This window comes from Muntiacus reevesi, chromosome 12, assembly GCF_963930625.1.
Source record: "Muntiacus reevesi chromosome 12, mMunRee1.1, whole genome shotgun sequence".
Taxonomy (NCBI): Eukaryota; Metazoa; Chordata; class Mammalia; order Artiodactyla; family Cervidae; genus Muntiacus; species Muntiacus reevesi.
In genome coordinates this window covers 67,550,168-67,563,938 of record NC_089260.1, presented here as the reverse complement: position 1 = coordinate 67,563,938, position 13,771 = coordinate 67,550,168, and the positions used below count along the sequence as shown (strand labels likewise).

General features: G+C 45.1%; 1 protein-coding gene across 1 annotated transcript in view; it reads left to right on the top strand.

Moving 5' to 3' along the window:
* ASAP1 (ArfGAP with SH3 domain, ankyrin repeat and PH domain 1) overlaps positions 1-13,771 on the top strand; it is a 326,825-nt gene that overhangs the window by 263,684 nt on the left and 49,370 nt on the right. The window contains exons 12-14 of the mRNA XM_065902602.1: positions 3,884-3,984; positions 4,971-5,040; positions 9,562-9,628. Of these exons, the coding sequence (XP_065758674.1) occupies positions 3,884-3,984; positions 4,971-5,040; positions 9,562-9,628 (238 nt within the window). The remainder of the gene's footprint in view (positions 1-3,883; positions 3,985-4,970; positions 5,041-9,561; positions 9,629-13,771) is intronic.

Below are 13,771 nucleotides of genomic sequence, written 5' to 3'. Positions count from 1 at the left end.
CATCAAATCATTCATCCGTCTCACCCCCACCAGCTTCAACCTGACTCCATTAAAGGAAACTTCAAGAATTTGCACTCTAAATAGAATCTTTGGATTTTTGGTGGACTCATTTTTTCCTTGTCACAATTCTTTATTGACTTTTGGCAAATGTTTAGGAAAATTAGTTATCTTGGGTTTTTATAATAGCCTAACTTTGTAAAAGGACTGTTTGCCTTAATACTATTTTCAGGGTTGAAAATATTTTATTTTTAATGATGATATCCATAAATCGTTCCCCAAACGCCACCTTTTTCTTTGAGTCTGTCTCAGTAACCCATCTTAGTTTGCAAACTGTATGTATTTTGCTCATCTCTCCTTTCACAGTATCTGGTACGTTGCCTAGCACCCCGAAACAACTCAGTAAGTATTTAGTAAGATGAAACAAAAGAACTCCTCTGGCCACTCCATCATACCTTACATTAGAAATTTTAAAGCTTCTGTAAATAGAGGTTTAGTTTTAAATTGGATGCCAGAAACATTTATAAGCCATTAAGTCAGTGAGGGTGTAATTGCTTGCAGTTTTAGAGGATGTGAGATTCTGCTCCTTCGTAATGCATTTTATACGTTAATAAGGTTTTCTAATAAGAAAGTAAGCTAATTTGTACTGCTAATAGAGAATGGAAAATTGAGCTAAAAAAATACCACCATAGTTTCTCACTCTATAGTTTACATCTCTTGACTCACATCATGGAATTTCTCCAAGGTTTGCTTTTTAAGTTTAAGTTTAGTTTTAAATTGCTTGTCTGAATGAGCTTCTCATTTGCATTTCTCTTTCCTCGGTACACATTGGTTCCGGTTCTGCTCTTAGAGGATTCAGAACCTATTTGATTCCTTCAGATGTGCTTTGTTTAGTTATTGTATGTGTGAGAGTCACTCAGTTGTGTCCGATTCTTTGAGACCTCATGAACTGTAGCCTGCCATGCTCCTCTGTCCATGAATTCTTCAGACCAGAATATTGGAGTGTGTAGCCTTTCCCTTCTCCAGGTTGTTTTGTTATTAAGTGTTAACAGTTCTCCAAGATTTACTTTCTCGAAAAATAGAATCCCCTTTTTGTTTATCAGGAGTGCCATGCTAAACCTTCATTTCTCAATATCATAATCATTTGTGTGACTTTTTTTAGGTCATAAAACTCATTAGTAGTTTAGTTTAGGATTGTTGATGCTACTTCTGACTCATCATTTCCTTCCTGCTTGGTTTAATAAAACAGACTTCTGGGGTCAAAGCCTGGGCTTCAGCCACTTTATTCACCTTTAAAAGTCTGATATAAAGCAAAGAATACTCAATCTGCTAGTTATTCAGAATTTTAAGTTAATTTAGGCTAGTAAAAATACATGTAAGGAATGTCTTAGTAGTAAGTTTACAGAACATAATAGTTTTCATTGATTATTTTTTAATTGATGAATTGATGAATCCTTATTTTTTTAAAAAGATAAATACTTTTTAAAATTTGGATCTTTATCTTAAATGTTAGCAGGCCAGTTAGGGTGACAGATGAATAGTTCGAAAGCATTCAGACAGACCTAGGAATTATGTGAGTAGATAGAAGTTCATTGAGGGGTCCAAGGAAGATAGTTATTCTTTTAATAAGAATCTATATCAAGGAGATTTTAGAGTTTATTTTTAATGTTGTGGGGAGGTATAGATGTGGCAAAGATACCTGTTAAGTAATTTTCTGTAGTTAACTAATTTCCCTGGGATTTCACTGGGTTAAGGCAGGAACCCTGTGGGTTTCATTTATCCCAGCCTGTTATGTTTGTCTTATGGCTCAGGTCTCTACTACCTGATCTGATTTTCTGTCCTCGTTTTTCTTTACTAGTATTGTGGACACACTGCTGCCTCCTTGAAAAAAATCCCAGGTGTCCCCACTGTTGTATTGGGGGTGTCCCTGGAGGCACTGGAGGAGGCAGGCTCTTGCCTGTTTGGTCTGTGGTTCCATCCCTCAGTCACAGCTCCTGAGTCCAAGGCTGTAGACCCTGGTTAAAAGTAAACCTGGAGGGGAATTTTTCTACATTCCTAGGTTCCACCCTTCCCCAGATGATTAAAACTGTCTAATGATACATTTCAGCTGGACGGCATCTGGCCAGTTAAAGAAATGACTCAGATTAAGAAAACAACCAGGGGCTTCCCTGGTGGTCCAGTGGTTAAGACTCTGAGCTCCCAATGGAGGGGGCAGAGGTTCCATCCCTGGTTGGGGAACTAAGATCCCACATGCTGCATGTCCAAGAAATAAACAAACAAACAAACCACGCAGAGTTTGCAACCTCTTTAGTCTGAGTCACCGAGCTCAGTACAGCGTGCCGTCAGCTCTCCGTTACCCACACTAGAGAGCAGAACAGCGTGGGGTCCAAGGGTGAGCGTCCAGTTCCGAGACAGGCTGTGTCCCAGCCAGCATCCTCCACACGTTTGCGGCACCTGTCTTTTAGGGAGCATTCGGGGCATGCTTTTGAACAGTGAACTCATGGTGTGTGGAATGGCCGTACAGATTTCCCTGCAGCTGTTAATCACATTCACCAAGCACTCACTGTTTGGTCTGGACGATCTTGAATGCCAGGAAGAGGTCATCCTGGCCTGGAAGGCAGGCCCTGCACGAGCCATCAGTAAATAATGGATGCTTCAGCTTCCTGCCTCTTCACCATCACGTTTCAGGGGTTGCTTCTGAGCTGGTTATTTTTATTAAATTCTCTTCACTTCACACAAATTGTAGGAAAACAAAGGATCTTCCTGCCATTTGTCGTTTTCTTTGGACTATCTAAGTAAAGAACTGGGTTTCTTTTTTTACACATACACATACTGCAGTTTGTCAGCCCTTTAATCTTGGTGAAGTGTGTGCTTCCTCTTCCATTCAGCTTTATTTTCCCTCTGTTCGCAAGTGACCTGAAATGAAACTTGACAAAGATGTTTTATTATCCTATCACCCAAAGTTTATCAGGACTCTGAAGTGTGAGGGAGAGAGAGATACCTGATATTAATTATCTTTACAGTGATGTTTTCTCTGTGTGTTGTAAAAAGTGCTTAACCTATAAACAATAAGATGATCAATGCAATTAACTATGTTTTCAAATGTTCTGCCTTTTTTTTCCTCTTGCTTTTGCCCTTCCTGATCGAAGTCTAGGAGAGTAAGTCAATGTGTTTTGTCAGACCGTGTTGTCCTCCCTCTGTGTCTAAAGCCCCGTGTTCTCGTTCTGCAGTCCTTACGTTTCCGCAGTGCAGTCTTTAGAAACGAGGGAACAGCATCCGTGGACATTAAATCGGGCTTGTCTGCATCTGTGTTGTCCTGTCACCATGTCATACACTTTTCCCTGCCACCGAGTCATCTTTTTAAATGAAAAGCATGGGTGGTATAGGTGTATTTTTACAGAGTACTCGTTAGTTGCAAAACAAGAGTTTTATTGCAGTTCTTTGTCCCTCACTGAGAAGGGGTACTTTTTGTTGGGGGTATTTTAGGAGCAAAGGTGAGGGAGAGGCGGTCTGACCGGAGGAGGACCTCTCGGGGTGCATGAGCTTCGCCTGGTGCCCACTTCGCTTCCCCTAGCCCTTTCTGCACTCGTCTCTGCTGCCAGCGTAGACTAGCTTGAGTCCTAGAATAGCTTGTCGCTACAGTGTCTCTGAAGTAGAGCTGGCTTCCAGACTAGAAATAGGAGATCCGGGCCCCAGCCCTCAGCTCAAGCTTGTCTGGCAATTGCTTACCCGCCCAGTTTCCTCCACTAGTGTATGATCAAGGACCCAGCAACTCTCAAAAGTCCACAATTCTCTTAGCTCCAGGCAAATGCTCCATGGCAGACTAGAGTCAAGGAGTGGAGAATTGTCTCCGGCATGAGTCTAATTCATGGCATCTCCTTTCTAGGATTCCCAGAGCCGGCAAGGAGGCTACAGCATGCACCAGCTTCAGGGTAACAAGGAGTACGGCAGCGAGAAGAAGGGCTACCTGCTGAAGAAGAGCGATGGGTATGTACGCAGCCAGCCCGGGGCCCCTGTGTGCTCAGCATGCTTCCAGGGGTTGGTGACCTAGGGCCCTGCCCCAGCCTCTCAGGAAGGGAGACGCACTTACACGGTCTCCCATGCACCAGCTTCGAACGATGCTTCCCTCAGGTAAGTCTGAGCGTTAACCTGCTGTCTTTAGAAGCAGTGGTAACTGGTCTATGTCCACAGGTGGCACCTGTGACTTGTCATGTGTGGCTTGAGGAAAGCAGGGACTGTCCCCATGCGTTCAGCAGATACCTTCTGGGAGTCCATGGCATGTAGCCAGGCACTGTTGTAGACACTGGGGATGTAACTCTGAACCAAAGAAAGTCCTTCTCCTTATAGAGCTTACATCCTCACCAGGGAGACAGACAATAAAGAAGGAAATACATTTATATATATATGTATAGAAAATGTATAATGCTGTTTTATAGGTCTAAAATCTTAACTTTTCTAGATGATACCCAAGTATCTTAAAACAGCTTGCTTTTTCAACCAACAGTATGCTTCAGAAATCTGCGTAGGTCAGCACATATGTAGTTGTGTGATTCTTTTTAAACGCCTGCAGGATACCCTATAGTACGAATGTGACTATAATCATTTATTTACTCTCCTGCTATCAGATTTCTGTTGTCTCCCGTTTTCACGACCAACAGTGCTGAGGGCTTCCCTGGCGGCCCAGTGGTTAAGACTGTGCTTCCACCGCAGGGGACACAGGTTCAGTCCCTGCTCAGGGAGGTTCCACGTGCCATGAGTGCAGCCAGAGGGGGAAGAAACCCACTGCTGTGGTGCCTCTCTGTGTGTGCCTAATGGTCTGAGTTCCCCTCCAGCTGGGATCGTTAAAGGCAGCCCAGATCCTGGCTTGGGTGGTGTTTGGTTGGGGGCTTTTTGTGATGATGGCCAGGCATGACACTGTGCAGCTGGTGAAGCAGGGGCTGTATGTATCAGGCTGTGTTTGGCTCCATCCTCAGGATCCGGAAAGTGTGGCAGAGAAGGAAGTGCTCCGTCAAGAACGGGATTCTGACCATCTCCCACGCCACAGTAAGTGTGTCCGCTCGTTCGTGGACTGTGTCTGTGATGTCTTCTGGCCACGTGGTCCGGAAAGCAAACGCATGATGTAACCGGCCTGACAATCTCCCCCAGAGTGTTTAACGTGTGGGATTCAGTCAGAGGGTCTAGGACACTCCTTCACGAAAGAAGCCTGTCCTCAGTTCTGCCTCGTTCTCTAGTTTCACCAAAACTGAATCAGATGTTCTTTTACTTTTTTCATCTCATCTTTGGGGAAATATTATTGGCTGTTCTGAAATTTTAACACATCTAGATGCTACCCAAATTATCTCAACAGCTGGCTCTTTCAACCAACAGTGTGCTTTAGAAATCTGTGTAACTTCACACATGTGTAGAAAACCTAAAGTTTTCTGAATCCCAGGTTCACCATTTGCCTGGAGAAAAGCATTTAACTGCCAGAGGTGCTAGTGACGATTGAATGAGGCTCCATGCTGTGTGTAGGCCACAGTTAATAGTAGTTGCTATTTGTGTTACCAACTAGTACCAAATAGCAGTTGCTATTTGTGTTACCTCCTCCTCGGATGTCCCTGTAGGTACTGAAATCTATTGACAGGCATCCTGCCCTGCTACAAACGCTGGAAATTTTGAGTCCACCTCTCCTGCCCCCGGAGCAGCCCAGGGGAAGTGGTCTCCCCACCACTGAAGCTCTGACCGCTTCCCACTGGTTTGTGTTAACCTGGTCCCTACATTTCATTGGCTTCAGGTCACACTTTTTACTGCCAGTTACATCGCTTTGTAATCACATAACCTGCCCCCACAGAAAGATCTCTGTGGCCAGTTTTAGCTGGCTTCTCCAGACTTTGCAAACACCTCTGATTCCTTAGAAACAGGTTGAAAATCAGGGCCAGCAGTTTCCTAAAAAAACATGCGGAATTCAGTGATCTTTGGGAAAGTGGATAAAAGAGTTTTTTTCGGTCAGAAAATACGGGGCCTTTGTTTGGGACCCCTCAATTAAGACAGGGGAATTCCTCATGCTGGAAGGGCCCAGTCACTTTGACAGGTTCTTCTTACCAGGTTGACTTGGGAGAGGGTCAAGTTTGTGTTTACACTGGTGAGCCATGGTCTGTTGGCTTGACCACACACTCGCGTTCTGCTCCAGGGACGATTCTTCTCTCCAGCTGACTGTTTTGGAAGAAATCCATTTTCTGAATACCTGCACACATTCCCCAGAGATTTCTTCTACTGTTTCACTGCTTCACACATACCTGCTCAAAGACAATTTTTTTTAAGTTTACTATTCAAAGTAATGCAGCACTTGGGGAATCACGTTCAGTGAATCTGCTGTCACAGTAATATTGATCTTGTCCGGTATCTGCTCAGTGCAGCATGAGATGTTTTCATTTCAAAACACCAATTCTGACAAATCTGTGGCAAATGTTAGCGTAAAGCTGAAGGATAAAAGTGTTTATGTTGAAAAGATGCTCAGCATCACTCATTATCAGAGAAATGCAAATCAAAACCACAATGAGGTACCATTACACGCCAGTCAGGATGGCTGCTATCCAAAAGTCTACAAGCAATAAATGCTGGAGAGGGTGTGGAGAAAAGGGAACCCTCTTACACTGTTGGTGGGAATGCAAACTAGTACAGCCACTATGGAAAACAGTGTGGAGATTTCTTAAAAAACTGGAAATAGAACTGCCATGTGACCCAGCAATACCACTTCTGGGCATACACACTGAGGAATCCAGATCTGAAAGAGACACGTGCACCCCAATGTTCATCGCAGCACTGTTTATAATAGCCAGGACATGGAAGCAACCTAGATGCCCATCAGCAGATGAATGGATAAGGAAGCTGTGGTACATATACACCATGGAATATTACTCAGCCGTTAAAAAGAATTCATTTGAATCAGTTCTAATGAGATGGATGAAACTGGAGCCCATTATACAGAGTGAAGTAAGCCAGAAAGATAAAGAACATTACAGTATACTAACACATATATATGGAATTTAGATAGATGGTAGCGATAACCCTATATGCAAAACAGAAAAAGAGACACAGAAGTACAGAACAGACTTTTGAACTCTGGGGGAGAACGTGAGGGTGGGATGTTTCGAAAGAACAGCATGTATATTATCTATGGTGAAACAGACCACCAGCCCAGGTGGGATGCATGAGTCAAGTGCTCGGGCCTGGTGCACTGGGAGGACCCTGAGGAGTCGGGTGGGGAGGGAGGTGGGAGGGGGGATCGGGATGGGGAATACGTGTAACTCTATGGCTGATTCATGTTAGTGTATGACAAAACCCACTGAAAAAAAAAAAAAAAAGTGTTAAGCCACTAGGCTGTTATAAATAAATTTCTGTATCTTTGTATTGTTTGCTTTTACTTTAATTTTTTAGCAAAAGCATTACAGTATCAACATATAATACAATAGAACCAGCTATGCAGGAAAGAAAATATAAGGATTATATGCGAAGTATCACTTGATTGTGATAATCCTGAGAAATTAATTTCAAAAGTATAAGAAGCTTGTGTCCTGCTTGCCTCTGAGTTCCCAATCCCTGTGCTCTTTCTACTACATAATAGTCGTCTCCTCTGATGCCAGCTTTTGTTAAGATACTTTACTCCTCGCTTATCAACTAGGATATTAACAGTACCTGCCTTTCCGTGTCGTGAGAGTTAGATGATTCATTTAAAGCTTCGTAGAGCCTGGACCACAGTAAGTGTCACTCAGTCGTGTCTGACTCTTGGTAATCCCATGGACTGTAGCCCACTAGGCTGTGTTCATGGAATTCGCCAGGCAAGAATACTGGAATGGGTTGCCATTCCCTTCTCCAGGGGATCTTCCCAATCCTGGGATTGAACCCACGTCTCCCACATTTCAGGCAGATTGTTTTATATTACCATCTGAGTCACCAGGGAAGCCAAGGTCTGGTAAACTTAAATGATTACTCATCTTTGCTGGTGGATCAGTGGTTAAGGCTCCAAGCCTCCAGTGCAGGGGGCATGGGTTTGATCCCTGGTCAGGGAACTAATATCCCATGTGCCACGTGGTGTGACCAAAAAAAATCAGTTTGTAAAAATCTGAAAGGGGTGATATCACCCATCACTATGGGCCCAGACTGCCATGATTTGAGTCAAAATAACACTAAATCCCTCATAGTAATGCCCAATTCATAGCTACATGTAAAGATTAAATAAGTTCATTAATTACGGGTAATTAGAACACAATGTGGGTTGGAAGCAGTGCTCAATAAATGTCAGCTATCACTATTGCTGTTACTATCACCTTCTTCCTTCACGTATTATTGGAATTCCTTTGTGCTGTTTCTGCCTCGAGGGACTTGATGAAGCTCATCCGGAGCACCTGTCCTCTCATAGGAATCGAGTTTCTTCCTGTTAGGAGCGGACAACACTTCTGGCACCTCCAGGCATCACACTAGAGCAAGAATTTGATTCTCTCTCCCTGTTCTTGGGCTCTTTAGACCCACAGACATTTTCCAGGGAATCTTGCTCTCCATCTTGTCCAGAGTCCGGAAGATGACATTCGGCTTCAGGACTTTAACAGATACACTGAGACCCCGCTCGCAGCAGGCCGCTCCCTGCCTTGCAGTGTGTTCAATAACCTGGTTTCTGTGATTGGCCTCTATTGAGGCTCACCTGGACTCTGCCCAGTTCCACATCTTTGTCCATGTCGTCACTGCAAGAAGAGACCATTTTCCTCTCCCCCAAGAGATCAGACGCAGCACTGTGAATTATAAAAGGAAAAACTCTGGAGCTGATTAGACCTGGGCTCCAATTCCAGAAACAAGCTATAGGACCTTGGATAAGTTACTCAAGCCTTTGGAGCCTCCGTTTTCTCTGATGTCAGATTTGTATAATTTGCTTATTAAGGTATCTTATTCCCTTCTAGCTTCCCAGGTGGCTCAGCGGTAAAGAATCCACCTGCCAATGCAGGAAATAAGGTTTAGGTGCTCAATAAATGAAAACCGCTACCTTGCCCCCAAAGAAACCAAAATACTTTGCAAAAGCCAGAGGTTTTAATGTACTAAAATATTGGAGATAAATCTATCTTCAGTGGTAGGTGTTCGGTGCATGCCTAACTTCTTACCCAGGAGTTGTGTGGTTGTTGATGGTGTACCAAACATCTGTGTCCCTCTAAGGCATGGTAGGTGTCTAAATAAATATTGAACAAAAAATTGAAATGAGTGTAAGGATCTAAACAGCTGTGTTAGCAAGCATTTACCTAGGAAATGAAGAGAACTTTATTATTTTATTTTTACCTTTTTCTACCCAGCAGCCTGAGCCTGGCTGGGTCAACCTTATTTCCCAAGTAATTAATGATGTTCACTTGTTTGTGTGGTGAGCAATCCAGCAGGATGATGGGGGGAAATAATTTCATTTCTGGATACTAATTCCAGTAGCAGCTGTTTTCTGCTAACAGAAATACGCCTGCGCTAACGACTTCACACTTCCAGCAAAAACACTTCAGCGCGGTGCATGCCGAGCTGTCTGTGGACAAATGTGTGGTGTTTGTTTTCTTTCAGGAGATGCAGGAATGTTCATCAGAATCGATTCATTCTATTTCTGCACACATTTGTGATGATTTTCCCAGCTGAAGCGCATCTTCTGTTTAGGGTGGCAGAGCATTGATGTCAGAGGAATGATGTCTTCAGTTCTGTGCAGGGAACATGTCCAGAGCTTACCGAGTAGAAAGATGTTCAGAATCCTGCAAGTACCTTTGCCATGTTGGCACATGTGTGTATGTGTGTGCATGTGTGTGTATGCACATGCATATGTAAAAATGAACACTTATGTGAATAATGTTAACTGGAAAAAAGCAGTTTGCAAAACAATATATACAAATTGAACTAACCCATGTTTTTCTAAAAACAGACATTTCACACACACACGCATAGCTTGTTAAAAATCAAGTATTAGCCATGACTGTCCCTGGATATAAGTAGGATTGACAAGTAATGTTCAGGTTCTGCTTTGCACTATCTCTGTCTCCTAGTGTTTCTTCCAGGAATATGCATTCTTTTAAGGAACAGTAAAACCTGTAAAAGGACAAGCCTCAAAAGTTTTTCAGGGAACAGAGCTGAAACAGCCTTAATTTTTGAAAGACATCATAAGGATGTTGGGGTGGGGGCACTTGGAGCTTTTTAAACATGCTGTTCAGAGCCTACAGAGGTGGCAGACCCCCCTCCTCCACTCATCCTTCAAATGCGGGGCCTGGGAGAGCCACCTACTAACATACATGTGGCTTTGGGAATCGTTGAAAAGTCTCTTTCAGCAGTATCTTGGGTCCCCAGCCCTCAGCATCACGACCATCACTTTGATTCAGGCCCTGTCATCGGCTCACCAGTCTTACTCTCTAGACTCCTCCCCCAGCCGTCTCCCTGGACGTCGGTGGGCTGGTCGGTTCTGGGAGGGGGTCCCATCAGTGTAACTGCCGCGCTCCCGGGATGGGACGCAAGTGTACGCCAGCCGCAGCGCCCTCCGTGTTTCCTTCTGTATCGCCTGCTGCCTTGTCCCTCTCACTCCCAGGGGCCTCCCCCGCCTCGGTCCTCGCCCAGGGACGAGGCCGCCCCTGGAGCCTCGCGGAAGTCCCGACGCCCTCCTGAGCTCAGGCTCTGGGCACCGGGCGTGTCCTCCGTCCTTGGTCGGATCTGTCTCCCGTATCTGGTGGGTGGCACAGACCGCCTGCCCTTCGTATGTGCTTAGATGGGGTAGAGGCTTCTGCAGTATCTTGTCAGATGCATTAAGTGAAGAGGTGTTTCAGATAGGCTTCCAGAGTTTCTCTTTGCATCAATTATGAAAGCCAAATGACCTGAGAAGATACCGGAATAGAAGTTCATATTTGGCACCTTTGCTCTGTTTATTTCTAGCCCTTACTCTTCTCAGAGGAGGTCTTCTCGTGGGCTGCAGCTTCGGGCTGCCGCCGGGGCGGGGGCGGGGGCACGTGGCTGGATCCCTGGCTGTCCTTCCCGCGGAAGGGGTGAACGCCAGGCTCTGTGCCGCTGCTTTACCGGGAGATTTTAGGGACGTCACTTAAGCTCTCTGTGCCTCTGTTTCTTCATCTTAGTCAGTTCAGTCGCTCAATCGTGTCCAGCTCTTTGCGACCCCGTGAACCGCAGCACGCCGGGCCTCCCTGTCCATCACCAGCTCCCAGAATTAAAAATAGTTCCCTCCAGGTCGGCACATGAGTTAGGTGTGTGTAAGGCCGAGACATGCACTCATTCATTTGTGAATATTTATTGAGTGCTTGCCGCAGGCCAGACATACTTTAGTGAACAAATCAGAAAGATGTGTGCTCTTTGTGGGAAGAAAGACAAGTGGTAAAGGGGAGTGAGAAGCGCCTGGAAGGCAGTACTGCAGAGTGGGAAGGAGTAGGAAGTCCAGGCAGGGAAGTCAGGCCAGGACCACCCCTCCGGGGACTTGCTGGCCGGAGGGCCTGGAGCCCAGAGGTGTAGGTGGGAGGCCAGTGCCGCTCGCCGCCAGCAGGGGGAGCCGCAGGCCAAGTGGCAGGAGCCGAAATCAGAAGGAGCCTGAAGGTGGTCCATGGGGGTCCTGACCCAGACGGGGGCTTTTATTTCAAGTATGGTAGGAATCATCAACGGTGAGGCCTCAATAAAGTACACATTTCCTTTGTGTCCTTTGCGTGGTTTTTTTTTTTTTCTTTTCTTTTCTTTCTTCTTTCCTTAACATAAACAGTATGAAAGCATTTCCTAAACTGTCCAACAACGATGTAGCCCAGGGCAGGTCATTTAGTCTGTGGTTTCAGTCTGCTGAACTGGCAGGAGAGATTATACCTTCCCTAATAAGTATAGCTGTACATTAGTGCTAAAGATCTAGAAAGGACTTTGAAATTTGAGGAAGTTATACAAACCTAGAGTTCCAATGATGACTGTCACGATTCCAAACTTTCTGGTCCCTTGGTCCATAGACTGTGGTTCAGCATCTCACTCCATTTCCTCGTGTTCCTGGGCTCGTGACTGGCCACGTCAGCTGCTTCCGCTGTCAAAAATTGTGTTCTCTGCTCTCCAGATTCACCTTTGGAGTGGTAGATCATTTGCCCCACTAGCACTTAGAGGAAGAACTCTGCAGGCATGACATGTCTGTCAACTGAAGTTCATGTTGACTTGGCAGGTGTCAGTTCAGCAGACTGGACAGGCTTCCCCAGGAATAAGGATCACGTGTCATTTTGTCATCGAAGTTGTGGGTCAGTCATGGAATGATGTAAACTGCACAAAACCCTCGTCATCAGAAACTTCCAGATAAAATACTTCGAGGTAGCCCATGCTTTGAAATGAGAGAAGAATGGTGCTGTTTAATTTTCCAGAATCGGTTGACACTTAACTGAGTATGTTTTCCTTTTTAAAAATTTTGTCTGTGTTACCTGGTTGTGTCTGCTGGTGAGGTGGTTCATAAACAGTAGAGTCACGAAGATTTGGGAAGGAGAAAGAAATCTAGTTAACCCTCTGCCACGTTCAAATATGGTGTCTCAAAAATTCTTAAGGTCTTTGAAGAGCTTTCTCTACTTAGGTTAAGAAACTTGAAACCCCTTATTACGCATAATCAATGTAAGCCTGGGAAGTTCTTCCTCATGTCTGGCTCGGACCTTCTACAATTGGAGGGTGTTTCTCCTTCATCTATACAAATGGAAAACAGCTGCCCAACCTTCCCCAGTGACAGCCCTTCATGCCCCAGCCTCTTTGCTCCAACTAAATGAATGATGCCTTTAAACCCGCTTCAAAGTTCCCGTTTTCCACTCCTTTAATCATCCCTTGATCTTCCCTAAGCTTTTCTGTATCCTCCTTCAGAATGTGGATGCCACATTGGAATGTGGTATTCTGCAGTCTCACCATTAACTGGGCTCACTAACTTTTCAGCCTGTCAGATGTCTTTGTCATTCATACGGGAAATCCAGCGATTTTACCAACACGCAAAAGGATGAGGACTAGCGATTCCTTTTACGGTGGACCCAGGCAAAGTTTGTGGTTGTAGCCGCCGATTTTGGAGACTTGAGGCCTTTAGCAACCCAAACCCCAGGTCTGTTCTAAGAAAAATTTGCAGGCCCACAACCTTCTTGCCTCCCTATTTTGGGTTTGGCAGTCAGTTTAGTACAGGGTACTGTTTCTTCTTAGGCAAAACCATCCTGTACCGGACTTGACATCTGGTTTCCATGCCTAAGTCACATGTGTGTGCAAAGAACATGAAATCCCTGGGTTGTCTTTCTCACTTCCTCCCCAGAGAGAACTTGCTTTGGAACAGATAAACTCAGGACAAAGGGCATCTAATATCCTTTCTGTGTCTAATATCCTTGAAACCACAGAGGAAGATCTCAGAAGCTGTTGAAACGGAAATTAAGTGTCCGGTGGCCATTATTGAGAATGAGAGGCACAGTGTGTGTCTGAAGTATTTTTGCTCATAATACGCCACCAAAGGGCCCCCTTTCTACTTCCTCGCCCTCTGTTTTCCCTAAAGACTCAAGTTGGTTGGGTGGTCATGCTCCTGGCATGGAGGTTGTCAGCATGATGACTGTCAGCTGGGGTGGGTTTGCAGGCCTGACTTTTGCAGGCTTCTCTTGAAGCACAGCCCAGCCCGGGCACTCAGGCCCTTCACCCCTTGGTCAGCTCCTTCCAGAAACTGGCATTCAGCATTGACCAGCGTGTGACCAAGGGCAGATGTGGGCAGGAGGGCCAGAAGGAGCTTTGAGCAGAGTCATAATGTGGCGAGACTCACAGTCTGTGT